Consider the following 27,861-nt stretch of genomic DNA (forward strand, 5'->3'; position numbering starts at 1 on the left):
ATGGAGAGGATACAGGAACTCCTCCTGACCCTGCAACCTGGGGCAGGTGGCGCGGTGGCTGACATCCAGCCTGACCCTTCCTTGGGGGATGTGCCGGGGACGGACGATGTCCTGTCGCTGGCGGCATCAGCCAACCTCTTCAGTGAGGGTGTCACGGGGGAGGAAGCCTCAAATGCTTTTGGGGAGGCCTCCCGCTCCTCTGCTCAGAGCTCTGGGCACAGCACAGAGGGTAACCCCATCGGGGCCGTCATCCGTACGGCCCTGGCTCGCCTGGGGCTCGATGCTCCTCAGGCAGACTTGGCCCAGCCTAGCGCCTTTTTCAGGCGCAGCCCTGCCACAGCCCCTTTCTCTGTCCCTCCTTCGGAGGAGTATTTAAAGGAGCTACACCTCTGCTGGAAGGACGCCAAGGCTCTCCCCCGTCCTTCTTCCAGTGCTCGAGCCTTGGCTGCCATGCGGGATCCAGCGCAGTATGGTTTGGGTTGTATGCCACCCGTTGAGCCCGCCATTGCCTCCCTCATTCTAACCCCCGATCAGGCCTTGCGGCCGGATGCCAGGTGTCCTCGGCCCCAGTGCAGGGTCACAGACGACCTGCTTTCGAAGGCCTATGACGCAGCAGCACGTATGGGGCGGATTGGCAACTCCCTCTCCCACCTAATGCTGGCGCTCTCGACCTCGCTGCAACAAGCTGCAGTTGAGCCGTCTACACAGGACCTGAGCGACGCGTCCCTACAGGCCTTTGCCCTCATGTCCAGGGAATTGGGGCGTGTTATGTCCACCCTGGTCCAGACTCGCCGCCAGGTTTGGTTGGCTCAGTCGCCCCTGACGGAGGCGTGCAGGAAGGCCCTTAGAGCCGTGCCAGTGGTACCGGGGGAGCTGTTTGGGTCAGCTGCCCTGGAGACGCTGGAGCGAGCTGCCCAAGCTAGGCAAACCAACCTGCAGCTGTCGGGTCTTCACAGGAGTGTCTCCGCTCCTGGCAGGCCTAGAGCCCCCCCGGCTGCCCCCCGGGGCCGCTACCAGCCACCACGCTCTTACCCAGCAAGAGATGAGGGCCTACGCAGGTCTCGGCGGTCCGCCCAGCAGCCCGCTGATAGCTTTCGCGCCCCCGCCCGCCCGGGCAGCCTCGGGCCGCGGAGCCTCACCGGTACCCCTCCAGAGCCGACAGAGGCCGGGGGGCCAGGCGCTAGGACCACGGGGCCGGTCGTCGGCTGTTATTCCCAGCAGCAGATCAGCTACTGGGCTGCCTGTACTATAGACCCCTGGGTGGTTTCCACCTTAACCCGGGGGTACGAATTACAGTTCCGACGCCGGCCCCAGGCCTTCGGCCGGGTCAGGATGACAGTCGTCCGCGACCCGACGAAGGCCGCAGCTCTGGCCCAGGAGCTATCCGCCCTCCTGGCCAAGGGTGCGATCCAGTGGACCCTCAGTTACAACCCGGGGGGTTCTACTCGGCCTACTTTCTGGTAACCAAGAAAGACGGCGGATTCAGGCCCATTCTAGACCTAAGGGGCCTGAACATGTTTTTAAAAATTTTACCATTTCACATGCTCACCTCGGCGGACACCCTGAGGGTAGTTGCCAGGGGGGAGTGGTTCACGACTATAGACCTAAAGGACGCCTATTTTCATGTGCCGGTTGCGGCACACCACAGGCGGTTCCTGAGGTTTGCCTATCGGGGCAGGCATTACCAATTCAGGGTACTTCCCTTCGGGCTTTCCCTCTCCCCGAGGGTTTTCACCAGGGTTGTGGCGGCAGCCCTCGCACCCCTGCAGGCGCAGGGCATGAAGGTCCTGCCGTATCTGGACGACTGGCTGGTCTGTGCGCCCTCCAGGTCCCAGGTGGCCCAGGACACGGCCCGCCTGCTGTTGCACGTCGCCCGGCTGGGCTTGACGGTGAATCAAACAAAGAGTTGCCTGGACCCTTCCCAACGGGTTACCTATCTGGGGTTGGTCCTGGACTCGGTCGCCATGAAGGCCTACCTTTCACCTCGACGGGTGAACGACATCCTCCGCCTCCTTCCCCTCTTCAGAGCCGGCAGGAGGCTGCTTTTTATTCATTTTCTTCAGCTTCTGGGCAAGCTGGCAGCTGCTTCAGCTGTGGTGCCTCTGGGCTTACTGTCCCTGCGCCCACTCCAAATGTGGCTGAACAGCCTGCACCTAGATGCCAAGTGGCACAGGCAGAGGAGGGTCAAGGTGACCCTGCAGTGTCTTGTCTCTCTGGCTCCATGGAGAAAGAGAGCGTATCTGGAGGCAGGCGTGCCCATGGGCGCAATCCCGGCACGCCAGGAGTTGGTGACAACCGACGCCTGCCTCTCGGGATGGGGCGCAGTGTGGCAGGGCAGGACTGCGCAGGGACGGTGGTCTGGCCGGGACGTGGCACAACACATTAATGTGCTGGAACTCCGGGCTGTGCAGCTGGCATTAGCCAGCTTTCTGCCCCATTTGACAGGCCGGCATGTCCTGGTCCGGTCGGACAACATGGCCACGGTTTCGCAGGTGAACCACCAGGGGGGCACCAGGTCAGCACGGCTACTCCGGGTATCCCAGAGCCTGTGGACTTGGGCTTCTCCCCGTCTGGCCAGCCTACGGGCAGTCTATTTGCCGGGGGCCCAGAATCGGGCGGCAGACTTCCTCTCCCGACGGAAGCCTCCACCGGGGGAATGGCGGCTTCACCCCGAGGTGGTGGAGTCAATGTGGGGCCTCTTTGGCAGGGCAGAGGTGGACCTCTTTGCCTCGGAGGAGTCGGCGCATTGCCCCCTCTGGTTCTCCTGGGCAGAAGCGTCCAGCCCTTTAGGGCAGGACGCGCTGGCGCACGATTGGCCGGACAGGGCTCTTTATGCCTACCCACCATTGCCTCTGGTTCTGCCGACACTCCAGAGGGTCCTTTTGCAGGGCCACCGGCTCCTTCTGGTGGCCCCCTTTTGGCCGGGGAGGCTCTGGTATCCACTGCTGCTCAGGCTCTGCTGCAGCTCGCCATGGCGCCTCCCCGACAGGAGGGATCTCCTGTCCCAGCTGGGGGGTCAGATCTGGCATCCCGACCCCTCTCGCCTACAGCTCTGGGCTTGGCCACTGCAGGGCCCGACCCACTGCTGAGGGAGTGCACTGCGGCTGTCAGGGGTACGGTCATGAGTGCCAGGGCACCATCGACCAGGTTGCAGTACGGAAACAGGTGGAAGCTGTTCTCCAACTGGTGTGCGGCTAGGGCCGTGGATCCAGTGCACTGCGCTGTGACCACGGTGCTGGAATTTCTGCAGTCCCTCCTGGATAGTGGCCGGTCGCACTCTACCTTGAGGGTCTATGTCGCTGCCATCTCCTCCCTACATGATAGGGTTGGCAGCGCCATGGTAGGGCGCCACAGATTAGTGTCCCTCTTTCTAAGAGGGGCTTTGAGGCTGCGTCCCCCTACAGCCATGCGGTCTCCAGCATGGGACCTGCCGCTGGTGCTGGAAGCCTTGTCATCTCCTCCCTTCGAGCCTTTGGGTCAAGGGGGTTTGAAGTGGCTGTCTATGAAGGCTGCCTTTTTACTCGCCATAACATCTGCCAAGCGGGTCGGGGAGTTGCATGCCTATCAGTGAGTGATACATGCCTGAGGTGGAACTCTGATGGCTCGGGTGTCACTCTATGGCCGAACGTTGCGTTCCTGCCAAAGACCCTGCCACGCAATCACCTTAACCAGCCCATCCAGTTAGCACGCTTTGACCCCCCTTCTGGGGAGGGTGGGTCTGAGCTGCTGTGCCCGGTGCGGGCCCTTAGGGCTTATATTTCTGCTACCGCCGGTATTCGCCAGTCGGAGCAGCTTTTTGTTTGCCATGGTGGCCCTAACAGGGGTCGTGCTTTAACAAAGCAGAGGCTGTCCCACTGGATTGTGGAGACCATAACACACGCCTATGGGGCCAGTGGCCGCCCCCCGCCATCCAGGGTGAGGTGTCACTCAACTAGGAGCGTCTCCACATCATGGGCTGCCCTGAGAGGGGTGCCCCTGGGGACCATCTGTGCCGCGGCGTCATGGGCGTCGCCTAGCACATTCTCCAGGTTCTACCAGGTCAACGTTGCCACTCCCCATCCAATGGGCGTGGCCCTGATGCCAAGCTCTGCTTTCTCTGATCAGTAGATGAGCACCTTGACTCTTCGTGACGTTGTTGGTATTGGCCATCCAGTGCTTAATGCACCGCCTCTGGCGGTCAGTAAGGATGAAATAGAACGCAGAGTTACGTATGTAACTCCGGTTCTATGAATCCTGGATGACCGCCAGAGTTACAGGTCACTCAGAAGTCTCGTGGTTCGCGAGAAGATTCTGGGAACAGATCCTCTGTCGACACCAGGCTGTATAGCCAATCCGGTGTCACGAGGGTCACATGTGACCTTGTTGGTATAGGTACTCGAACTGCGCATGCGCGAGACGGATAAATCCAGTGCTTAATGCACCGCCTCTGGCGGTCATCCAGGATTCATAGAACCGGAGTTACATACGTAACTCTGCGTTATGCTGCATAAAAAAAAAAAAAAAAAAAACGTCCAGAGGAGAATTGCATCTGCCAAATCCTGACCACCAGTACACTTGGGAAGGACCAATGTAGACTTCACTCGTTACAACATCATAAGCAAATTGCCCACAAATAAAATCCCCTACAGTTTCGGATAATCACACAGGTTATGCGAGAACATATTTATGTCAGGATAGGCCTACAAGGCCATCACGAGCAAACAAAACCAGCAGCAAAGTTTACGTAAACCAATTTCTTACCTTATGAGGCCCTCCACATGCAGGCTAGATGATGTATCCATATAGTTATCCAGTGTCACAAACATGCTTTTTACAGGAAGCAAAAGGACCGGCTATTTTCTGAATAAAAATGTCAATTTTGGCTGTCTGTCTTGAAACTTCTCCATTATCACGTTGTGTACAGACAGCACACGTTCACCCTCCTCCCCCTCCCCCTTGCGATGACATTAAATATAATTTAACAAATTATACAAACAACCACAAAAGGCTTAAGTCGCAAGGCTATTTAACTGGATCCATAATGTCTAAGAGAAAAGCTGGAACCGATATAAGATCCTTTTCAGCAGGCAAAAATGCGCTGTAAGTGCAGAGAAACCTACAAATCACCTTGTTTTACGATGTTTGATATTAACTCAGTTAACTGCTAGTTCTCATACACTGCAGTAAGCTACATACCGGCTTTAGCTACGCTACAGTCTATGCTTTGGCTACGACAAATTTGTCTTCCACTTTTATTGGTTGAGTGGAATACCTTTTGTACAGTAGCGATGGTTTCTAGTGTTCCATATACATCTCAAGTTAATTCCATGACATTGCGTTAGCCTTCGCTAATACTAGAAGTCATAAAAGCTAGGCTAGGAAAGCTAGCCTTCCAAGTTCACGTTATCTCAGGTCACAATGTTCGACCTGAATGCGCCACCATGGGAATGCACCGACTCCGCTGTCATTTTACAACGCCATGTTTCTACAGTGGCTGACAGTCGACAAATCAAACGACTAGATACTGTGGCGACTCCTACCCCCCGGGGAGTCTGGGTATTTGTGATGTCGGTTGGGGAAAAGGGGTTTTATTGCCTTTTGGTGTTGGGGTTGTGTGTTCGGTTGAATGTAGTTGTGTGTTGTGGGGTGTTGTTTATTGTGTGTAGTGTTGCCGCCAACCGTGACCCAGAGTTGCATGTCCGTTGGTTGGGTGTGCGGTGCGCTGTGTGACATTGATAAAGGATCTGCAGTCGTGTGGTGTATGGGACGCAGAATTACCTTTCCACAAAACCTGACTGTGTTCTTCTTGGCCGACGCTACAATACCAAATTGCGTTTTTCACATGTTTGCAATCTGCGGATTCACCACTAGATGGCAGGTGTGCATGCTGTGAGGATGTCTTCGTGCGCGCCTATCGCATGATTTAGACTCGACGTGTGTGTATCGTGCAGAAGTTTGTCAGTCACACAAGCAGCAAGTCTCCCTCTCCTTGGCTGATCAGAGGACCAGGAGGATAAAACTCATCAGGAGAGTCGTATAATGTATATAAATATAACGTGCCAGATTTCGACAAAGTGTGACTCGCAGAATTCTCCTTTAAATTGACAAGTAGTAGTACAATTGTGTTTCCATGACAACCCTGAAACCAACCGCTGCAGGGGGGTGGAGCTACGCTGCTTTCCGTTTATAAACTCATTCGTGTGCATATAGAGTGGCGAAGTCACGCCCCTTCCGGTAGGGCTCATGGGACCTATGAGATCGAAAAATATGAATGGGTGTCAATGGAGAGAAAATAATTATTTTCTGGTCCCGGTCTTTATATGCCCTGGATTACACATATGTTGTTTGTGGATTTAAATTATAATTTTTCATGCAAAGAGTTCGACCGTTTATTGTGCAATTGTTCAGATAAAGGCTGTAGAGAAAACACAACGAGAAAGACTACACGGCTCGTATGTGACGTCACGCTACCTGCGACTGGCGTGGAGAAGACCGACAATCTTCCCATCGGCATAACTGAAACTCTGCACGTGCCCCGACTTATAATGGTTTTCACCTCTTTCGATGCTTTTATCCTCCCCTTGGAAAAAGCGGTGAAGTGGGGCAGAGAGATCGCCATCTCTGTGCCGAGTTCCAAGGGCGGGTGTGGTGACGTATATCATATGCGTCGAGAGCAGCGAAGAGCTGTAGTTCACAAAGCGGCCTCACATAAAACCTACAATTATCAAACTTCTTCACGAAAATTTTTAGTTTTCTTTGCATGAAAAATTATCATTTAAATCCACAAACAACATATGTGTAATCCAGGGCATATAAAGACTGGGACCAGAAAATAATTATTTTCTCTCCATTGACACCCATTCATATTTTTCGATCTCATAGGTTCCATGAGCCCTACCGGAAGGGGCGTGACTTCGCCACTCTATAGTCAGATAAGAGATTTCAATAACGTAATAATATTTTATATTCATTATATTAATAATACAGTTTTTGCCAGTTGCTTGAACACGTTTTGGAAAACTTGGCTCATTGTGTCAAAACTCGCCGAAAAAAAATATTGTATTGGGTTTAGAAATGGCAAGTAAGGGGGCAAGTATACAACTTCAAATTGTCTATGGTTGGTGAACCAGTTCCGGACCAAAACAGCCCGATGGAAACTAAGATTATCCACGACAACAACAAACCTGGGCTGCTCTGGTCGGTCCTTTACAGCTGCATCATGAAGTGCATCTAGAAATGTGATGATATGTTGGTGTTGGGTATTGTAGGGACCTATTTTTTCATGATGGTGCAGTTACCCTCAAAGGCATGGCAGCACACGATGATATATTTCCCCCGCGCTGCCCCGGGACATGCACAATTGCCCTTTGGCCTTTTTATAGCTGGCTGATTGGTGTTCAGTTTTGTAAATAAGTGTTTTCAGGTGTGTATCTAAGTATTTTCAATTACCCAATGTGTTTTTTTGTATTACGAATAGATGTGTTTTCCCAATTGTATGCTGGGATTTCATTTTTGAACTAAGTGTCTTATGTATGAAATAGTGTGTAGTGTGCAGGAACAAGTGTGTTGCACAATTGCAACTAAAGTGCAAAGCAGCGCTTTTGTTGAAGGCATGGTTGCATGTGTTATAGTAAGGAAAACTTCAAGTTGTGTTACTTTGGTCTAAGCATGTGTCCATAGTGTTCAAGCAATTGGCAAAAACTGTATTTTTCTACTTTTTAAATGAATAATCAACATAGCCTACAGGATAATGTGTCTGTTTGTACATTATTAGTATAATCAATACACAATAATATACAACCACCATAGGCGACAGCCTCATGACTTTGGCGAGCACTCTGTCTCTCACCGATGCAGATTTGCGTGGCCATGCTTTCCTTTGTCGGCTCCGTGGACAGAAAGCACTATTGTGTCGTGGAGGAGATGCTTATCACTCGGGTACCGTAGCATTGGTCAAGTACTAAAATAGCTAGATTGGTTTGAAGTGAAACTATCCAGCTTTTCAGTAACAACGTTTCGATTTCCTGAACTCCCCACCTCCCACTAGTGGCAGCGTATATACGAGACGGTGGTTCCAGACCTTTTGGAGGACTGCAGTCCTGTCCTGTACCCCCCTAGTGGGTACTTCAGTCCCTCTCAAGTAACCTTTATAACAACAGAGGAGCGCTCCAGAGACAGATGGGGAACTTGTTTTAGAACAATAAAACATCTTCTTCAGACTTGCTGCATTCCTTTTAGAGTTGCATATGATTTCAAACATCAGGCCTACAATTTCACAGCAACAAACTTTATTCTGCCTTTTCCTCTGTGCTATTGTTGTGCGTGTGTAAGAGTGTACACCTCTTACACACTATCAGAATAAGTGTGTTAGTGAATGTGTGTGTATTGTGTGTCAGCATAAGTGTGTGTGTGTGTTGTCTGTATCAGTGTAAGTGTGTGGGTGGATGTGTGTGTCTGTGTGTGCATGTCTTTTGCACTTTGTTCCCGTAAGGTATTTGGCATCGTAGTCGACCACGTCTTAACCAAGTTATAGTTTAATAACTTCTGCACGCCGACTTACGGTCCAATAACTCTGAGCTCGTGGGGGAAGTTTGGCTCGTCGTCAAGGGGATTTAAGAAGCAGGCGCAGTCTGACGGGACAAGCTTCACTTTATTGATCCCCCCAGGGAGGAACGGAGCGCGTACAGAATGGAAGTCACATGCAATACAAAAATATGAATTCTGACATCAACATAAAAAAACACACATTTACAGTCTTTATACAGTATTTTGTACACAGGCAAAAAATAGAAATATATACATCTTTCATAGGGAGAGCAGTACCTATTTCAAAATGTCATGATGTGTACGTACAAAAACGTGTTTGTACAAAGTTTTTTTAAAGAACCGCGTTGCTATGCTGTACATTAAATAATGTATTGACACAGACGTGTGACGCACAACGTTCACCACACGCATACGCGCACGCACGCCTACACACAAACACACACATACACACACAGAACAGAGAAATACAGGACACCAACATAAGCCAGAAATCACCACCACCAGCACACACACACACACACAAACACACACACACACACGCACACGCACCATCTAGGAAGATACAGGACTCTTCTTTTGTGCGGACAGGAATATAACTTAAAAAAATACAGACCCATATTTCAAATAAATTATTCACGCCATTATAAGGTGCACTTTACACTTGCATGAAGCAATTGTTATTGATTGTTGACAAATGATCATTCTAATTGATTATGGACATTTGATGACGTGTTCCCAATAACATGTTGGTAACCCAGGCGATGGTTTCCACGACGATGACGGGAACCCTGGGCTGCCGACACCGTTTAGAACAAGTCCGGTCGTAAAACATCTGGTTCGGTGGCCGACCCCGCAGGAGGAAACACTCCGCCAACACGAAGCTGAGGGTCTCCCCAGGACCCAGAGGGGGCCCTGGTGTCCAGGACGTTCATCTCCTCCTCCATGTGATGTTGACCGTGTGTGTGTGAGGCTGTGAGCTCCATAAGGACGCTCATGTCCCCAACGTGATGTTGACCGTGTGTGTGTGAGGCTGTGAGCTCCATAAGGACGCTCATGTCCCCAACGTGATGTTGACCGTGTGTGTGTGAGGCTGTGAGCTCCATAAGGACGCTCATGTCCCCAACGTGATGTTGACCGTGTGTGTGTGAGGGTGTGAGCTCCATAAGGACGCTCATGTCCCCAACGTGATGTTGACCGCGTGTGTGTGAGGCTGTGAGCTCCATAAGGACGCTCATGTCCCCAACGTGATGTTGACCGTGTGTGTGTGAGGCTGTGAGCTCCATAAGGACGCTCATGTCCCCAACGTGATGTTGACCGCGTGTGTGTGAGGCTGTGAGCTCCATAAGGACGCTCATGTCCCCAACGTGATGTTGACCGTGTGTGTGTGAGTGAGGGTCAGCCTGGGGGAACCGAGCACAACAGCGATGGGAGGAGGAAGCAGAGGCAGGCGCCCATCAACGTCATCATCTTCATCACCAGGCCTTCAGAGCGTCCGTACAGCAGAAATCTCAGCACACGCCAACACCCCCGCCCATGACCTTCACACCACCACCCACGACCTTCACACGACCTCCTTGCGACCTCCACGCGGTGCCGACCACACGGCAGACGAAGACAGCAGAAGAAGAAGGCGAAGGGCGATCCTTCTTTTTTTATTTAAACGAAAAGGTTAAGAGTAGGGTAGTGACTACCCACAATGCACCACTCGCCCCGCCCCCGACGCCAAGTGACCGCGCAGCGGCGGCGGCGGCGTTGGTTAGCAGGAGGAGGCGGAGCAGGAGGCGACGGAGGAAGAGGAGGAGGAGTGGATTAGTGGAAGCAGAGTCTGATTGGTTGAGAGGCGACGCTGTCATCGTCTCTCAGAGCATGCAAGACAGACGGCCAGACGGCCAGACAGCGGCCTGCTGCCCGGCTGCTGCTACAACCTGGATCAGAGGAGGGGGGAGCGGAGGAGGAAGGAGGAGGAAAGGAGGCGCACAGAGAAGGAGCAAGGAGACAGTGAGGCGTTAGTAGCAGTTAATGTCAGACCTTAACATCCAGCAAACAACACACGCACGCACACACGCACGCACGCACACACGCCTACACGCACACACACACACACACACAGGCTACATAAGACAGACGTTCGGATTGGTGGAAATCTCACCAGACTTACTTAACTTAAAGGGGCCCTCTTTTTTATCACCAAAATACATCTGGCCTTTAGTGACATCAAAGAGGAAGTATCCATCCAGATGCATGATGAGATAGACCCAGTGGACCGTACCAACTGGTAGGCTGAACTATCTGGGTCTATCTCCCACTTGTGATGTCACTAACTGATCAACATCCCAACTGAGGGTAAAACTTTTGATATTTCTACGTATTTCCACAAAGCTTCATGCATCCTTTCCATCTCCGAGTTCATCTCTCCGTCTTGTTGAAACTGTGTTACATCCAACTATCTGTCCCGTCGGTTAGACCGAGAAGTCTTCTGTAAATAAGCAGCAGTTTAATAGGAACAAAGACAGGAGGAGGATTTAGTGAAGCTGATTATTTCTAAAAGATATTAGGGAGAAAATGGCGAGGAAAAGACGTTGGCGAAGGAGAGAGGAGTTCAATCTTTTGCTTTTGTGTTTTGAAACGACTTGTCGTCACGGGGGAGGACTGAGACTGATCCATCAGCCAATCAGTGGACCGCGCTAGATCGCGTCGACCTATCATTGGGCTTCAGTGTTTATTGTTCGGTCTTTACTGCGCCCAAGGGACCGCTCAAACCCTTTAAAGGATTTTCTCAACAAAAAATGTATCGTGAAAGTTTATCCGCTACGCTCAATCGAAGGCTGCTTCTGTACAAACAGTTCTGTACAAACACCCTCCCACCACTACAAAACCACCACCATCACCCACACCCACCCACCACCACCACCACCACCACCACCACCACCCAGGGTGCAATGTCTCCCTCTCCTCCCCTCCTCCCTCTCCCCCTCCCCCTCCCTCCCTCCCTCCCCTCTCTAGGATCCGTACTCTGCAGACTTCCAGAAGTGTCCGGGGTGTGAGAGCCTGCGGTTGAGCTTAGGGAGTTTCTCCAGCATCTCGGCCAGCTGGGTGAAGGTGGGCCTCTCCCTCGGGTCGTACGCCCAGCAGGCCGACAGGATCTCCTGGGGAGAGAGGAGCGGGAGACCGGGTCAGAACCACCCGGTGGGACCCAGGCCTGGGCTGGTTCACCGTACCATGAGAACGACCTTAACCAAGGTTTATCAATGCAGGACATTATGCTACGTTTAAAGGTACAGGACACCAGGGATTCAGGAGTTGTTGATGAAGCTGTTTTGGGTTTTGGAACGATTGTACATTACAAAACGAAACAATGACGATATAAAGGAATGACGCGCATGATAAAATAAAAATTTACTCATCATCATGAGGTTAAAAAAGGTTTAAAGGTAAAATGACTAAGTGCTAAACCCAGTCATGTACATTATTCAGGTCAACGATAAAAGGTTAAGTGCATTCATGTTCATCATAAAGGTTCAAAATGTCAAAGGTCAATGTTTATAGGTTAATTGCACACATGTACATTTTAAAGGTCTAAAAGGTCAAAGGTCAGCGTTTAAAAGGTTACGTGCAGCCATTTTCATTATTAAAGTAAAAAAGTTCAAAGGTCAATGCTTAAAGGTTAAGTGCGGTCATGTAGACTATAAAGGTCTAAAACAGGGGTCCCCAAACTTTTTTCTCTGGGGGCCACATTATCGTTCCTGACTGTGATGAGGGGCCGGGATCAATCACGTGGGCTGTATACTAGGCCTGTTGAGCAGCTAGCCCGCCTTTCAGACGTCGAACCTTATCATCTCTCGCCAGCCCGCTCAAGCTAGCATACTCTTTGTGGCGGGTTTCGTGATGGCGGCGAAGGTTGTATTCTTTAAACACGGCCACATTTTCTTTACATATAATACAAATGGCACAGTCTTTCCATGGAACAAAAAAATAATCCTTGGTCCATTGTTCTTTAAAAACCCGACACTCTGTCAATTTTCCTCACTTTACTGCACGCCATTACACTGCTGTTCAACTGCAGCCTGATATTCTCTGCGCATGACTTCCATCAGCTTGTCAGGTAGCGGAAATTCGGTCATGAACATACGTCATATAAATAAAACAGACACATATATAATTATATAAAATATAAATGGTTAATAAAAAATATATTTTAGTGTTAAAAAAACAAGATGCAAATGTAACAGATGTCAACCATTAGAACCAGAGCCGGCGCTGGCCGTTTCGGCGCCCTAAGCGACTCGAAATCAACTTGCGCCCTGGACAGGTCTTCCGAGCGGGGTTCTACGCTGACGGTTTCGGGCCGCCCCGCTGACGGTTTCGGGCCACCCTGGCAATTACTCCCGCGCCCCCTCGCTTCTCCGTTCGCGTCGTATATTATAATTTATATATTTTTTAATTAAGGGCGCCACCAGAGGGCGCCCCCAACGCATTTGTCGCCCTAGGGGAGGTCGCCTAGGGTATGTATGTGTGGCTCACGGTCACACATACATACCCTACTGACGGCCTCGAGTTCTAATCTCAGGTGACGGAATGAATGAACAGCGTCAACAAAAAAAAAAGAAAAAAGAAAAAAAAAAAGAAAAAAAAAAAAAATATTGCTTCTTTGGGCCAGTTCAAATGGTGAGGTGCAGAGAGGTGGAGGGCCGGCCAAAGGGGCGCCGCGGGCCGTATCCATAGTTTGGGGACCCCTGGTCTAAAAGGTCAAAGGTCAACGTTAAGAGGGGGGGGGGGGGGGTGACCTACCGTGACCTCCTTGCCCAGGCTGACCTCCGCCAGAACCTTCTTGATGCCCTGCCCGCTGCCAACCTGCCAGATGATGGCCTCCACCGGCTGGTTGGTGATTGGCCAGTCCCGGGCCTGCAGCTCGTACCAAATGGTGCTGTTGGTGGGGGGGGGGGGGGGGGGGGGGGGGGGGTTGAATTCAAACAAAACAAAACAAACAACACCGTCACGTCTTTATCCTTTATGCAGAGTTCACCTGGAATCTGCATTGCCTCCCTCCTGCCCCCCCCCCCCCAAAATAATGCATTGACACACATGTGTGACGCACGACGTTCACCACACGGATACGCGCACACAAGTACAAAGGCGCACCCACGCCTACACACACACACACACACACAAACACACATACACACAGAACTGAGAAATACAGTACACCAACATTAGCCAGAAATCCCCATCACCAGCACACACACGCACACACAAACACACACAAACACACACACACACGCACACACACAAACACACACAAACACACACACACACGCACACACACACACCCCCCCCTCCCACCACTTCCCTCTTACACACTTATCGTATGCTGTGCGTCTTGGCACTTCAAAATAGTACTTTGTATCATGTAGCGTCGTATCATAGCTATTTCTGTTGTGTACGGGGCATTGGTTAACCTAGTGATAGTAGGTGTTGGCACTTGGTTCTATGAACATCCTTACTCTACCGAAAGCGTATCGTTGTTCCTCTTTCTGATAAATGTGTTTATTGTAAGTCGCTTCGGATAAAAGCATCTGCTAAAGGCCCTAAACGTTAATTGTAAAATGTAAATTGTTTAAACGCTCATTTTAGATCTAATTTAAACTTAGTTTAGTCTAGTTTAACGCCTCTTTATTTTTTACTTCTACTTTCTTTCAGTTTTTGTCTCTCTTATTGGGCCGTGCTTGCGTCTCTTCAGCGTGACGAGCCATTCGTCCACGGGCCGCTCAGGGGAGGCGTGTCGGTGGTCGGGGTCAGGGGTCAGGGGGGGGGGGTCATTGGGGTAAGGAGGGTCATTGGGGTCGGGGGGCTCAGGGGTCGTACCCGAAGGCGTAGACGTCGGCGGCGGCGGAGAAGGGCAGGCGGTCCTCGTTGTTTCCGGGGCTCATCCGCCGCACGATCTCGGGCGCCAGGTAGCAGATCCAGCCGTGCGGCAGCTTCAGCTTGTTCTCACGCCTAGAGGAGGGCAGAGGTCAACGGGATCAGGGGGGCAGAGGTCAACGGGTCAGAGGTCAACGGGGTCAGGGGGGCAGAGGTCAACGGGTCAGGGCAGCCAAACTAAATGAAGGGGAGTCCGATTTCAATCGGTGATGGTGATGTGTGCTGTTTGGTTTTTTGTGTGTGATGTGTGATGTTTGATGGATGACGTGTGATTTGTGATGTATGATGTGTGATGCGTGATGCGTGGTGTATGATGGTGATGTTTGATTTGTGATGGTTGATGTGTGATGGGGTTGTGTGTTGAGATGTGATTGTCTACAATTCCTTAGTCTGATGGCTCAATTAACATATATTTAATATATATTTATTATATCATTTTTTTCAAAAGAAGCAATGTCAGACGTGGGGGTCGCAAAATTGACCAACAGGGTCTCCACGGCACCAGAGGGTAGAGGGGTCTTACCTTCCCTCCTGGACCACTCCAGAGATCCCGAACAGGCCGAAGTCCGTGATCACCACCTTGTTGATGTCGTGGAACACGTTCTTGGACTTGAGGTCTTTGTGGACGATGCCTTTGGCGTGGAGGTAGCCCATTCCCTGGAACCACACGCACATCCTGTCACACCTCGAACCGGGGGCACACACGCACATCCTGTTCCACCTCATACTGGGGACACACCCACATCCTGACACACCTCGTACCGTGGGCACACACACACATCCTGCCGCACCTCGTACTGTGGACACACACACATCCTGCCGCACCTCGTACCGTGGACACACACACGTCGCGTCACACCTCGTATCGCGGGTACAAACATGTCCACGCGGCCGAGCGCTGAACAGAGGAGGCCGGCCCTACCTTGACGATCTCCTGGGCGATCTGCCGGGTCTTGTTGATGTCCAGGGGGTTCTTGGAGTCCCGCACCACAGAGTACAACGTCCTGCCTTTGCAGAAGCTGGGGATCGAAGCACGGTCCAGTGTCAACATTTAGGTCTGTGTCTAGGTACATATTCCTATACCATGCTAAATAATATGTGATCATTGTAGATCGTCGTCGTATCGAGATTGTTTCAATGTTTACAACCAAGATATTATTTTGTTCATTATATAAAATTAACTTTTCTTCCATGCCAAAAGAGCGATGGACTGAAGTGATGGAGTTTGTTTCCAGCCAGGTGCGCTGGGTTTGTGCCTTCTCACCTGGTGATGATGGCCAGGTGGGGCGGGGCCATGCAGGCGCCCATGAAGAGCACCACGTTCTCGTGGCGCGTCTGCCGGTAGTTCATCACCTCCTTCTTGAAGAGCTTCAGGTGGTCCTGGTTGTTCCCGTCCATCTCCAGCAGGCGGATGGCCACCTCGCCGTGCCAGCGCCCCTTGTGGACCTTCCCCCAGCGGCCCTAAGGAGACACAGAGCCAGACTTAGCACCTCACGTTCAGATCAGACCTGGACCCTGAACCAGGTCCGGGTAACTTCCCTTATGGGTTGGTAACGGAAGTCCCGCCCTCTCCTGTCATTAAACCCATGCAACGGAAGTCCCGCCCTCACCTGTCATTAAACCCATGTAAGACCCCCCCATAATCCCCCAGACCCCCCCAGACTCCCCTAGACCCCCCCAGACTCCCCCAGGATCCCCAAGACTCCCCTAGGACCCCTCAGACCTCTCAGACCTCTTCAGACCCCCCAGACCCCACCCGAGTGCTCACCTTCCCGATGAGCTCCCCCAGGTCCAGCTGCTCGTAGGGGATGTCCCACTCCTGCAGGTACACGCTGGTCTGGCTGGCCTTGCGGGAGATGGGCCCCCGCCACGGGTTCCTGCAGGAGTTGGGCAGGTCGTCCAGCTCGTCGCCCTCGCACTCGCCGTCCGACACCCCGTTGTGGCGCCCGTCCTCCCCGTACTCCTCCCCCTCCTCGTCGTCCTCGTGGTCGCCGTGGTGACCACGCCGGTCCTCCTCCTCCTCCTCCTCCTCCTCCTCCTCCTCTTCGTCCTCGTCCCGTTCGTCGGGGTGCTGCTGGTGGTCTACAGCGTGCTCTCCTAACCGGGCGTCCTCCTCTGCTTCCTGCTGAGACGTGCACACAGACGGGCCTACTGTTGGTGGCTGCACCCCGGGTCACGTCTATAAAGTCTGTCTACGTTCTCAGTCGTCAAAGGTCGTGTCAGCGATGCTAGGCCGAAACATAAATGATCACATTCATCTGGTCTTTCCTCACAATCCGCTAGCTGCCCGCCCAATAAGCAGGCCGTCATGAACACGCGTCTCTGTAGCCTGACAGCCTATGCTCCGAGATCGTACACAAAAACAAATGGTACAACCAACCAATCAAAACCAAAATAAATAGTATTCCAACTAATCACCGACAAGCGGTGGGTGTTGTGGGAATTTTGCGCTGCGTCCGTGATAGTTTTTACTGGATGTACACAACACGGTAGGGAGGGGCGGGCTGGCTCTGTTTGTTTGGGATCTCTCTTCGAATACCAACAGGAGTGACGTCGCCAAACATCGCTGATACAACCTATATAGCATAAAACCAAGCTTTAAAATCGAAATGTATCGTATAATCTACCATCCAATTCAAGCCGAGATGATTGCATGCAACACAGTTTGTCTTCCTGTAAACACGGTGCGGTGACTCTACTGTGAGACCCTATGGACAAGAGTGTCCACTCAATGGATCATAATGCGCTCCCTCGAAGGCAGTGGTTCTCAAACAGGGGTACGCGTACTTTGTAGTACTCCAGGGGGTACTGCTCGGACCCTCCCCCGGCGTTGTGCTCCTTTTGTGGGGAGAAATTAGCCAACAGCTGCATGAAGCACAGGCCCATGTTTCTCACTAACTTACGAGTATTCACACCCTTTTAGTGTTCATGTTCACTCTACCTAATACAACACATATTATTTAAGTTCATTTATTTATTTCTATCCCAAAAAGAGTGGTGCTGGTGAAGGAGGTACTCTTAGAGGGGGTACACTAGTAGAAAAGGTTTGAGAACCCCTGCTGTTTGGAAACTGCACCTCCAGAGTCATGCTACAACACACCAGCAGGTGGCGTCGCCACACCACCCTCCAACCCTCCCAGCCAGATCTGTCTCCGCCTGACTCGGCTGTTGACACCTGCACGGTTTCCCCTTGTTGGGCCACAAACAGAGCTGACGCCCCCCGGCAACGGCATCCATGCAGAACACCTCTGAAGTGAAGTGTATTGATATCAACTCGTGTTGTCATGAACACAAACAGGCAGAAGGTCAGTCCCGTCCCAGCCCGCGGTGACGCCTGAGAGGAGACGTGACTACACGGCGGGTCTCCTGAGGATCACGCCAGCAGCAGGGTTACCTCCTCGTCGTCGTCCTCCACCAGCTGGTTATGGACGTCATCCGCGCCCGTCTCCGCCTCGCTGCCGTCAACACCGAGACAAAACGCACCGATGAGGACGGTAGAATACACAGTAGAGTAGAGGGAATACAGAGAGAGCGTGGGGGCTCCATACTGTGATCATCAGTCTGCCGTCGAAGCAGGGGTCGCTGTACTTCTTTAACACGACTTTTAACGTGTTCTTTGAGTTTTAAACGTTGTTGTTGGTATTTTAATCCCGCCTTCTTGGCCAAGAAGGCCTCTTTCAAAAGAGATTTTAATGAATGTCAGTGAATTGTACCTGATTACGTGGAAGGTTCGATTTAAATTAACATTTACATTTAGGGCATTTAGCAGACACTTTTATCCAAACGACTTACATTAAGTACATTTGTCAGAAGAAGGAGAAACAACAATATATCACTGTCTGTACAAGGATGTACAGACAGTAAGGATGTTCATAGAACCGAGTTCCAAGCACTAACAATCGCTAGGTTACACCATTCACCATATACAACAAAGATAGCTAGGGTAAGATGCTACACAATATTAAGTAATTTATTTAAGTGCCAGGACGTACGACATATGTGAGGGGGATAAAACAAAACCGACCAATCAGGTCGGTGGAGGACTTACACAGCGTCGGCAGCGAGCTCGGAGTGCAAACTGACTGGACTGGACACATCTGTGGGGAGCAGAAACGGGACATTTAATTAACAACACAAACAAACCGAATTGTGTTTGTTGATGTTCATGAGGTCAGGAACTGAGGGAGAGGTCAGGAGGTCATGACGTCACCAGTCCGGGTTCACCTTCCCCGTTAAGGGAGCAACTTTCCCACGTATTAATTACTGGACGGCGATCGTTCCCCGACACGCGTACGGAGCGCTACCCTCATAGGAGAGACCAGCCCAGGGTGGCGGTCTACCTTTAAACGGTTGAGAGGAAAACAAGATGGATACCTCACTTAAGAGATCAGCCCTGTCTTCCAGAATCTAAATATACAGCGTATACAATTATGGAAACACAGAGACCGACCCCACAATAAGGACAACGGTAGGCTGAAAACCAGAAGCGTGGGAACTAAACCCTGGCTCCTCCCCTCATTCCACCTCATTCATCTCATTCCAGACCAGTGAGTGTGAAACGTCGTGTTCACACAGATCGTCCACACATCAGAAGGTTTGAGGAGAGGAGAGACTGAGCAGGTGATATCCTGGTAGTAAGCATGCAGGTAAAATGCAAGAACTGTCCTGTTAGTTGGCATGCAGGTGATATGCAGATAGTGTATGCATGTACTAGCAAGGTAATATACAGGTAGCACGTAGGTAATATCCATGTAAGACAGAGTGTGTACCACAAGTACTACACCAGTAATCTACAGGTAATGGTTTTATTACCTGTAGATTACCTTTAGCATAGCAGGCTACCTGCAGAACATATTACATGGACGTTATAAAATCCAGCTAATAAGTAGATCATATCTGTGGCAACTATGCATGTGGTATGCAGGTAATATTGAGGTAATTTACTGGTAACATCCAGGTAATATTGAGGTAATTTACTGGTAACGTCCAGGTAATATCGAGGTAATTTACTGGTAACGTCCAGGTATAATCGCGGGAATCTACAGGTACCGTCCAGTGTCTGTGCCCACCAACTCACCAGGGAAGATAAACTGCTGTCTGTGCTGGAAGTAGCAGGCAGCTTTGGGTCAAAAGAAGACAGAGACAGACAACCAGACGGAGAGGAGGAGGGTGAGAGAGGGAGGGAGGGAGGGAGGGAGGGAGGGAGGGAGGGAGGGAGTGTTAGAGAAGATCAGAAGTGTTAGACTGATTATTGTAAAGATGGAAGCGAAGGGGAAGTTGGGCAATCCAGAGTAATCAAAGTGTATGTTAGTAGTATTATTAGAGGAAAGACACATGCATGTCTACGTATGTTTGCATGGCAATTAGGGCACATATTGCACGCCTCATCCTCCCTGGAAGGAGGGGTCCTCCACTCTGCGTTCCTTCTGAAGATCTCTTCCTTGCTAATTAAGGGAGTGTTTTTCTTGCCCTCTGGGGGTCTAGGCCCAGGGGTCATAAACATGTCATAAATACAAGGCCGGTTGAGCCCTTTGAGACTGTACAGGTGATTAAGGGCTATACAAATAAAGTTGAATTGAATTGAATGTCTAGCACTGAGCTGGCCCCCTCTCTCCCTCCACCAGCCCGCTCTGAGGACACACCTAGCGGGTAATGTACCCGGGTCGCCTTACGGTCCAACGCCCTGGGACTCTGGACTCTGGCCTCAGGCGGTCCTCTGTCCTGCATCGCATGCTGCTTTGGTTGCCATGTTTATCTGCCTTTACAATACATTCTAATTATTCTAATCATATTATAAAGGTACATAGATACATCCGTTCGATATTTTTTTAATCTAGTTATTTAACATCTCTTTTTATTCATTTTACTGTCCCTTTTACATTTGCTGCCGTGTCCCGCAATGACTCGCATGACTGAAGTGAATTGATCTGATCTGATAAAGCGAAGCTCATCTTATTCGTGGAGGTGTAAAACAAAAAACAAACAAGAGCAAACAAGAAATCCTGAAGGTGCGGTGGATTTCGGTCCCGGCGGCTCCCAGTCGGACGGGGCCTCACCTGGGAAGTGGAAGCGTCCGTCGCGAGGGCCCTTCGGGGAGGGGTTGGGCGGGGGCGTGGCGCTGGGGGGGTTGCTCTGCTGGAAGGGGGCAGGGGAGGAGGGGGTGGAGGAGGTGGTGGAGGAGGGGTTGCTGCTCGAGTCCAGCTGGTTCAGCGCAGGGGGGTGGTCCTGGGTGGAGAAACAAGCGCACCCAATGAACATAGCCAGTCGATGGACCGACACATACAAACATCGCGGGGCTCAGTTCCCTAAACCCCCGACTGCTCTAGCTATGCATTAGCATATTAGCATATTAGTGGTAGCATGTTAGCGTGCTAAAATGTTAGACTTCGCATGCTAATAGACCAGTGCTTTGGCTGGCTAGAGTTCATGCTAATAGGCAAATGCATTCTTGTGCTAGAGTTAGCCTGCTTACAGGCCAGATTTGAAGTATGCTGTTAGCATGCTATGTACAGCAATGCTATTGCAAAAGATGGATGCAAATGGACGCCATGCAGTCTGAGGTACACATCCTATCAGCGTTCCGGGGTTTGCGTGACCATTTGCTCCCACACACACAATCTTCTTCTGCTAAAGCAGTGCAGCCAGTGTTCCCAGTAGCAGTGTGTGGTTACCTTCTTGGTCAAGGCCTTGGGCAGCGTCCCGAACTGGGGCGCTTCGGCGGGCCGGTCCACCGGGTTGTTGATGTCGGACGGCACCGACTCGGTTCTGCGGATCTTGGCGACTAGAGGGAGGAACGGAGGGACGGATTTCAGCGCCATGAAGGGGAAACATCTCTGGTACCGATACGTGAATCACATGGAGATCACAGAGAAAGATCTGGAAGGAGACGTACTGGGCAGGAAGGTGATCCGACACGAGGGAGCCTCCTTTGTGCACTTGTTGTGACACTTTAACCTGAGGAGGAGACGGCAACGGCATCGTTAGGAAGACTGCTAGTGGGCGGCATGTGAGTTAGTGCTGAGGTGTCCCTGAGCAAGGCACCCTAACCCGCCCTAACCGGTGCCAGCCGGCTGCCGCCGCCTTGTGTGGCTGACACAGCTTTGTGTGTGAATGGGTGATTGTTAGGCAGTATTGAAAAGTGCTTTGAGTGACCACTGATTAGAAAAGCGCTGTACAAATGCAGTCAATTAACCATTAACTGCTAAGTAACTGCATAAGTTATGTTTAGCACGAGACAGGTCAGAGACGCCTAGGGGTAAGGGTGTCCCCAAAGGTCCTGGGTCAAACCCGAACGTCCACAGTCTACCTGATAGGTACCCTTGAGCAAGGAATACCATTATAGTTCAATAGTAGTAAAATACAAGTAAAAATATGGTATAGTAGAATAAGGGTGGTCAATTGGTAGTAAATAAGTGGGAAAATAGACGTAAGCCAGTAAAATAGTGGTAAAGTAGTCCAACAGTAGTACGGTAGTCTCACACTAGCTGTGGTTGAGGTACTCACCGACAGTGCTTACACTTGACCCCAAACATCATGTTCTTCTGACACACCTGACACGTCTGGGACAGCCAGGACTTGGTGGAGAACCTGAACAAAGAACCAGACCCGTCACTGACGAAACGACCAATACACAGACTTCTATCTCTACTCAGGGGTTTGAAACATTGTTCTAAAATGCATTGAGGAGTAGGGGAGGTTTTTAAGATGTTACGTTCTGTTATGTTATTAGGGTCTTCAGCTGGAAGGTTTAGGCTAGTTAGATGACCTGCGTGTGTCTGCAAAGCCTCTGCCCTCTCCACAAAGGGGTTAATATTAGCTGAAAGGCTAGGCTAGGCTAACTAACCTGTGTGTGTGAATGCGAGGAGAGGCCGATGTCTCTCCTAGGCTAGGCTAGGCTAATCTAAGCTAGGCTAACCCACCTGTGTGTGACTGCGAGGCCGATGTCTCTCCTCACGGTTTGTGGGGATCCACGGTGTCCGGAGTTATCTAGAGGGAGAGAAAGAAAACACAGTCAACACAGATAACACCCCCCATCTCTATCCCTCCACCCATCTCTCCACCCATCTCTCCACCCATCTCTCCACCCATCCCTCCACCCACTGTTCATGGAGCCGTGTTCCTCCATGAGGGTGGGCGTCCCGGGCAGGGTGTAGGCCGCCACCGGGGTCCCGGTCCCAGACCCGGGGGTCCTCGCGGGGGTGGGGGCGCCGGAGCCGGGGGTGCGGGCGGGGGTGGGGGTGCTGGACCCGGGGGTGCGGGCGGGGGTCCCCGCTTGGTGCCGCTGGGGGGGCTCATCACACCCGTTACCGTTGACCTGCATGTTGAGGATCAGCTTGTTCTTCTTATTAGCACTCCTGGAGAGGGGAGGGAGGAGGGAGGAGAGGGGGAGGGAGGGGGGAGGAGAGAGAGAGAGAGAGAGGGAGTGAAGAGAGGGAAACTATTAACAAAAGTTCTTTCTCAAGTTGGCATCCTAATTCGTAAACCATACAACAACAAATTATTCATGTCGATAATGTTCCGATTTTTAGCGGGTGAGAGAGACAGAGACAGAGGGAGAGACAGAGACAGAGACAGAGAGAGAGAGAGAGAGAGAGAGAGAGAGAGAGAGAGAGAGAGAGAGAGAGAGAGAGAGAGAGAGAGAGAGAGAGAGAGAGAGAGTCAGTGAGTCAGTGAGTGACAGATAGCGGTCAGCTGGCCAGCGTTCCCTGGCCCGGGCCCAGGTGTGTTGTGCAACAGGTGACGGGTCGACCCGCGGTCTGGAGATAAGCGCGGTGATCGGGCGTTGGCCCGACGGGACGTCCTGACACCACCTCTCTAATCCCGGGCTAACAGCACAGGTGTGTCAGGTGGCACCAGCACACCTGTGTACTACCTGCAGGTGAGTGCTCTGCCACAACACACCCTGGGAGACCAGTCGGCCTTCTGAATACTACTATACTCATTATACTATATACTATACTCATTATACTATATACTATACTCATTATACTGTATACTATACTCATTATACTATATACTATACTATATACTATACTCATTATACTATATACTATACTCATCATACTATATACTATACTCATTATACTATATACTATACTCATTATACTATATACTATACTATATACTATACTCATTATACTATATACTATACTCATCATACTATATACTATACTCATCATACTGTATACTATACTCATTATACTATATACTATACTATATACTATACTCATTATACTATATACTATACTCATCATACTATATACTATACTCATTATACTATATACTATACTCATTATACTATATACTATACTCATCATACTATATACTATACTCATTATACTATATACTATACTCATTATACTGTATACTATACTCATTATACTATATACTATACTATATACTATACTCATTATACTATATACTATACTCATCATACTATATACTATACTCATTATACTATATACTATACTCATTATACTGTATACTATACTCATTATACTATATACTATACTATATACTATACTCATTATACTATATACTATACTCATCATACTATATACTATACTCATTATACTATATACTATACTCATTATACTATATACTATACTATATACTATACTCATTATACTATATACTATACTCATCATACTATATACTATACTCATCATACTATATACTATACTCATTATACTATACTCATTATACTATATACTATACTCATACTATATACTATACTCATTATACTATACTCATTATACTATATACTATACTCATTATACTATATACTATACTCATCATACTATAAACTATACTCATTATACTATACTCATACTATAAACTATACTCATTATACTATACTCATTATACTATACTCATACTATATACTATAAACTATACTCATTATACTATACTCATACTATATACTATACTCATACTATATGCTATAAACTATACTCATGATACTATACTCATTATACTATACTCATACTATATACTATAAACTATACTCATTATACTATACTCATTATACTATACTCATTATACTATATACTATACTCATACTATATACTATAAACTATACTCATTATACTATACTCATTATACTATACTCATACTATATACTATAAACTATACTCATTATACTATCTACTATACTCGGCCCCTCCTAGCTAGAGTATCGAGGTGTCCCTGAGCAAGGCACCTCGACCTAAGTGCCTTGCGCGGTGGACCCCGCTGTCGGAGTGTGAGTGTGTGCATGAATGGGCGACTGTCGCGCGGTATTGTGAGGTATTGTGAGGCGCTTTGAGCGGCGGCTGGTTAGAATAGAGCTGTATGAGTGCAGTCCATTAGTGTCTGATCACAGGATGTGATTAGATCCCACACTGGAGGTCTCTCTGTGGGAGCGGTTCTCTCCATCGACGGGCTGGCTGAACCGCTCAGGATGCTGAGAGCTCATCTCGTCAGTGACAGAGCAGGGGCGCACAGGCGTTTGTGTGTTGGTCCCAGGGAAGACTTCCTGTTTTGAAATGACTCCTAATCCCTGGGAATCTGATGGAGGGGATTAACTTTACCCATAGCAGAGGAGGGAGGGATGGGGGGGGAGAGAGAGAGAGAGAGAGAGAGAGAGAGAGAGAGAGAGAGAGAGAGAGAGAGAGAGAGAGAGAGAGAGAGAGAGAGAGGAGACACAGAGACAGAGAGACAGAGAGACAGAGACAGAGAGAGAGAGAGAGAGAGAGACAGAGACAGAGACAGAGACAGAGACAGAGAGAGAGAGACAGAGAGACAGAGCGAGAGAGACAGAGACAGAGACAGAGACAGAGAGAGAGAGAGAGACAGAGAGAGAGAGAGACAGAGAGAGAGAGAGAGAGAGAGAGAGAGAGAGAGAGAGACAGAGAGACAGAGACAGAGACAGAGACAGAGACAGAGAGAGAGAGAGAGAGAGAGACAGAGACAGAGACAGAGAGAGAGAGACAGAGAGACAGAGCGAGAGAGACAGAGACAGAGACAGAGACAGAGAGAGAGAGAGAGACAGAGACAGAGGACAGAGAGAGAGAGAGAGACAGAGAGAGAGAGAGAGAGACATTGTGCTCCTCTCTGTGCGTGAGAACAGAGTGTTTGTTTTGACAGCTTAGCGCGTCTTGTTGGTGGAGCCCAGCCAACAGGGGTACCATGAGGGCCAGATACCCTGGTGGACAGTATGGGGCACTGCACCCTGAGGGGCTCTGGGAATCCAGACCCACATTCCTGCTGCTTTTCCGTTTGACGTTTGGACTTCAAACTGAATTGTTAACCTGCCCGGTGCAAGGACTCGTCATGTCACCCTAAACCTAAACCCTAACCACTAACCCCTAACTTATACCCCAACACCAACCCTAACCCCTAACCACCTCATACCCTAACCCTAACCACCTCATACCCTAACCCCTAACCACCTCATACCCTAACCCCTAACCACCTCATACCCTAACCCCTAACCACCTCATACCCTAACCCCTAACCACCTCATACCCTAACTATATACCCTCTTAATACCAGCCCTAACCCTGAACCTTGAACCCTAAAACCCAACTTAAGGAGACGGGGCCCCCCCCCACCTTGACTCTAACCCCAGCCCCCCTCAGTACGGTAGAACGTCTGGTGGTAACTCAGCTGTTCTTTAAACCCCGCCCCCCCGGTCCGAACAGGAAGCACCTACTTGTTGGTGGCGGTTGCGGCGGCGGCTGCGGCGGCGGCGGTGGCGGCGGGGGGGGGTCCTCGATGCGGTTGCCTAGCTGCGACTCGTGGCTCTTGCTGCGGGTCAGCGTGATGTCGGGCAGCAGCTGCAGCACCTTCCGGGAGGGGGGCGGCGGCGTGCAGGGGGGCTTCAGCCGCGGGCGCCGCCGCGAGGGCGGGGTGGCGGGGGGGCGTGCCCGCGCGGCCCTGGAGGCGGGCCGCCGCGCGCGCCAGACACACGGGGAAGGGGGTCCGCCGCCGGGGGGCCGTCCCCGCCGCAGACGCAGGCGGGGGCGTGGCCGTCGGCGGCCGACGCGGGAGCCGGAGCGCGGGGTGGTGGTGGTGGGGGTGGGGGGGTGGGGGTGGGGGCCAGGCGCCGCCGGGCGTGGACGGGGTGGAGGGCGTGGTGGAGGGGCGGGCGAGGGGGGAGGGGCTGTGGGGGCGGAGGGCGAGGGGGGCCCCTCCCCCTCCTCCCATGATGCACAGCTGCTCGGCGGTCAGCAGGGAGCCGCTGTCCCTCCTGATTGGCTCAGAGAGCCAGGGCACGCCGTCCTCACGCAGCTCGCCACCTGGGGGGTGAGGAGGGGGGGGGGGGAGGGGGGGAGAGGAGGGGGGGGGGAGAGGAGGGGGGGGCGGGGGGGAGAGGAGGGGGGGGGGGGGGGGGGGTTAGTCCCCTCACCATAGTGACATACAACCATAAACACACACCACACCTACACACATCCTACATCTTAAACAGTCTGTGACCTATGTACACACACTGTACACACACACTGGTACGTCTGTCAACACACACAGCACCTATACACACACAGTAACACACACACTAAAACAACGTTTGTGTGGGGGGATGGGGTGGCCGGCCTCCAACAGGGCCTGTGCCGTGTTCCGGTATCCATACTTCCATGAGTACACTTAAACAAAGTACACTATCCACACTCACTAAGTGCGCTCATTTTCAGATGTCAGTGTTGTTCCATATCGAGTACTCTGTGGTGCACTAACCGGAAATTATGATCATGACTGCCGCCGCGGCTCCTCCCCCGCAATAAACATCCCGCTTTGAACGGTGAACTCTTTGCGCCTAGCAGCTATAAAAAGCTATGAAAACTATAAAAACTACAAAATGACTATTAATCCAGGCTATGTGGAAAATGCGCCGACTTTGCCTCAGCCTGGCTCCGCCCTCTTCCGCTACGTAGCTAAGATGGCTGCCGTTGAGTACGAAAAGTGTACATCACCACACACTTCGCGATTTGACCGTTTTGAGTGCACCATCCGGGTCCTTTAAGTACACTATTTTCGCCCGATCTGAATTGGAACGCCCTACGTACTCAAACTAAGCTAATAAGTACGGATAGTATGGACATTGGAACACGGCACTGGTCAGGCCCAGGTGGGCGGGGCCATGCCCTTATGGGGGCGTGGTCAGGCATCGGTGGGCGTGGCCATGGGTGGGGGGGCTATTGCTGTGTTTTACTACTCTCTGCGAACCGACTCGGATCTCGGATCTGACGCCACGCCCACACTTCAAGCGTTTAGCATTTCGCTCGGCCATTGGAGGAAAACATGGACGCCACCCGGAAAGCTGTTGTCGCGGTAGCATTGGCAGAGGACCAGGCGCTCCCAAATAAGTATAGGCCATAGACAGAGATACGGACGCAGTAAGGTATTGCAGTAATACGTTTGATTGAAATTGGCCCT

At 50.8% G+C, this 27,861-nt stretch overlaps 3 protein-coding genes across 5 annotated transcripts in view; 1 reads left to right on the forward strand and 2 right to left on the reverse strand.

Annotated features, from left to right (window-relative positions):
- On the forward strand, nucleotides 1-3,553 carry LOC132461444 (uncharacterized). The gene is made up of 3 exons (XM_060056529.1): nucleotides 1-881; nucleotides 978-1,141; nucleotides 1,297-3,553. Exons 1-3 carry the CDS (start codon nucleotides 1-3, stop codon nucleotides 3,087-3,089), a joined length of 2,838 nt encoding a protein of 945 aa, XP_059912512.1. The 3' UTR covers nucleotides 3,090-3,553.
- Nucleotides 3,554-8,610: 5,057 nt separating this feature from the next.
- LOC132461062 (kinase suppressor of Ras 1-like) lies at nucleotides 8,611-22,810 on the reverse strand. 3 transcript variants are annotated; one of them, XM_060056126.1, is made up of 17 exons: nucleotides 22,546-22,810; nucleotides 22,365-22,431; nucleotides 21,949-22,032; nucleotides 21,338-21,399; nucleotides 21,117-21,226; nucleotides 20,502-20,670; nucleotides 19,523-19,564; nucleotides 18,494-18,542; nucleotides 17,840-17,900; nucleotides 16,214-16,567; nucleotides 15,710-15,906; nucleotides 15,368-15,464; nucleotides 14,969-15,102; nucleotides 14,389-14,520; nucleotides 13,315-13,450; nucleotides 11,539-11,672; nucleotides 8,611-10,451 (listed from the first exon to the last, which is right to left on the reverse strand). In XM_060056126.1, the coding sequence occupies exons 1-17, from the start codon at nucleotides 22,763-22,765 to the stop codon at nucleotides 10,445-10,447; spliced, it is 2,055 nt and encodes a 684-aa protein (XP_059912109.1). In that variant the 5' UTR covers nucleotides 22,766-22,810; the 3' UTR covers nucleotides 8,611-10,444. The 3 variants fall into 3 exon arrangements, with proteins under 3 accessions (XP_059912109.1, XP_059912111.1, XP_059912110.1); XM_060056128.1 differs by lacking the exon at nucleotides 19,523-19,564; XM_060056127.1 differs by lacking the exon at nucleotides 19,523-19,564 and having other exon boundaries at nucleotides 16,214-16,570.
- A 322-nt stretch (nucleotides 22,811-23,132) lies between these two features.
- Nucleotides 23,133-27,861, reverse strand: part of LOC132461445 (kinase suppressor of Ras 2-like) — a 12,762-nt gene continuing 8,033 nt past the window's right edge. The window contains 4 exon segments of the mRNA XM_060056530.1: nucleotides 23,133-23,270; nucleotides 25,614-25,630; nucleotides 26,141-26,348; nucleotides 26,350-26,726. Of these exon segments, the coding sequence (XP_059912513.1) occupies nucleotides 23,133-23,270; nucleotides 25,614-25,630; nucleotides 26,141-26,348; nucleotides 26,350-26,726 (740 nt within the window).

Source organism: Gadus macrocephalus, chromosome 7 (genome assembly GCF_031168955.1).
Source record: "Gadus macrocephalus chromosome 7, ASM3116895v1".
In the NCBI taxonomy this organism is placed as follows: domain Eukaryota; kingdom Metazoa; phylum Chordata; class Actinopteri; order Gadiformes; family Gadidae; genus Gadus; species Gadus macrocephalus.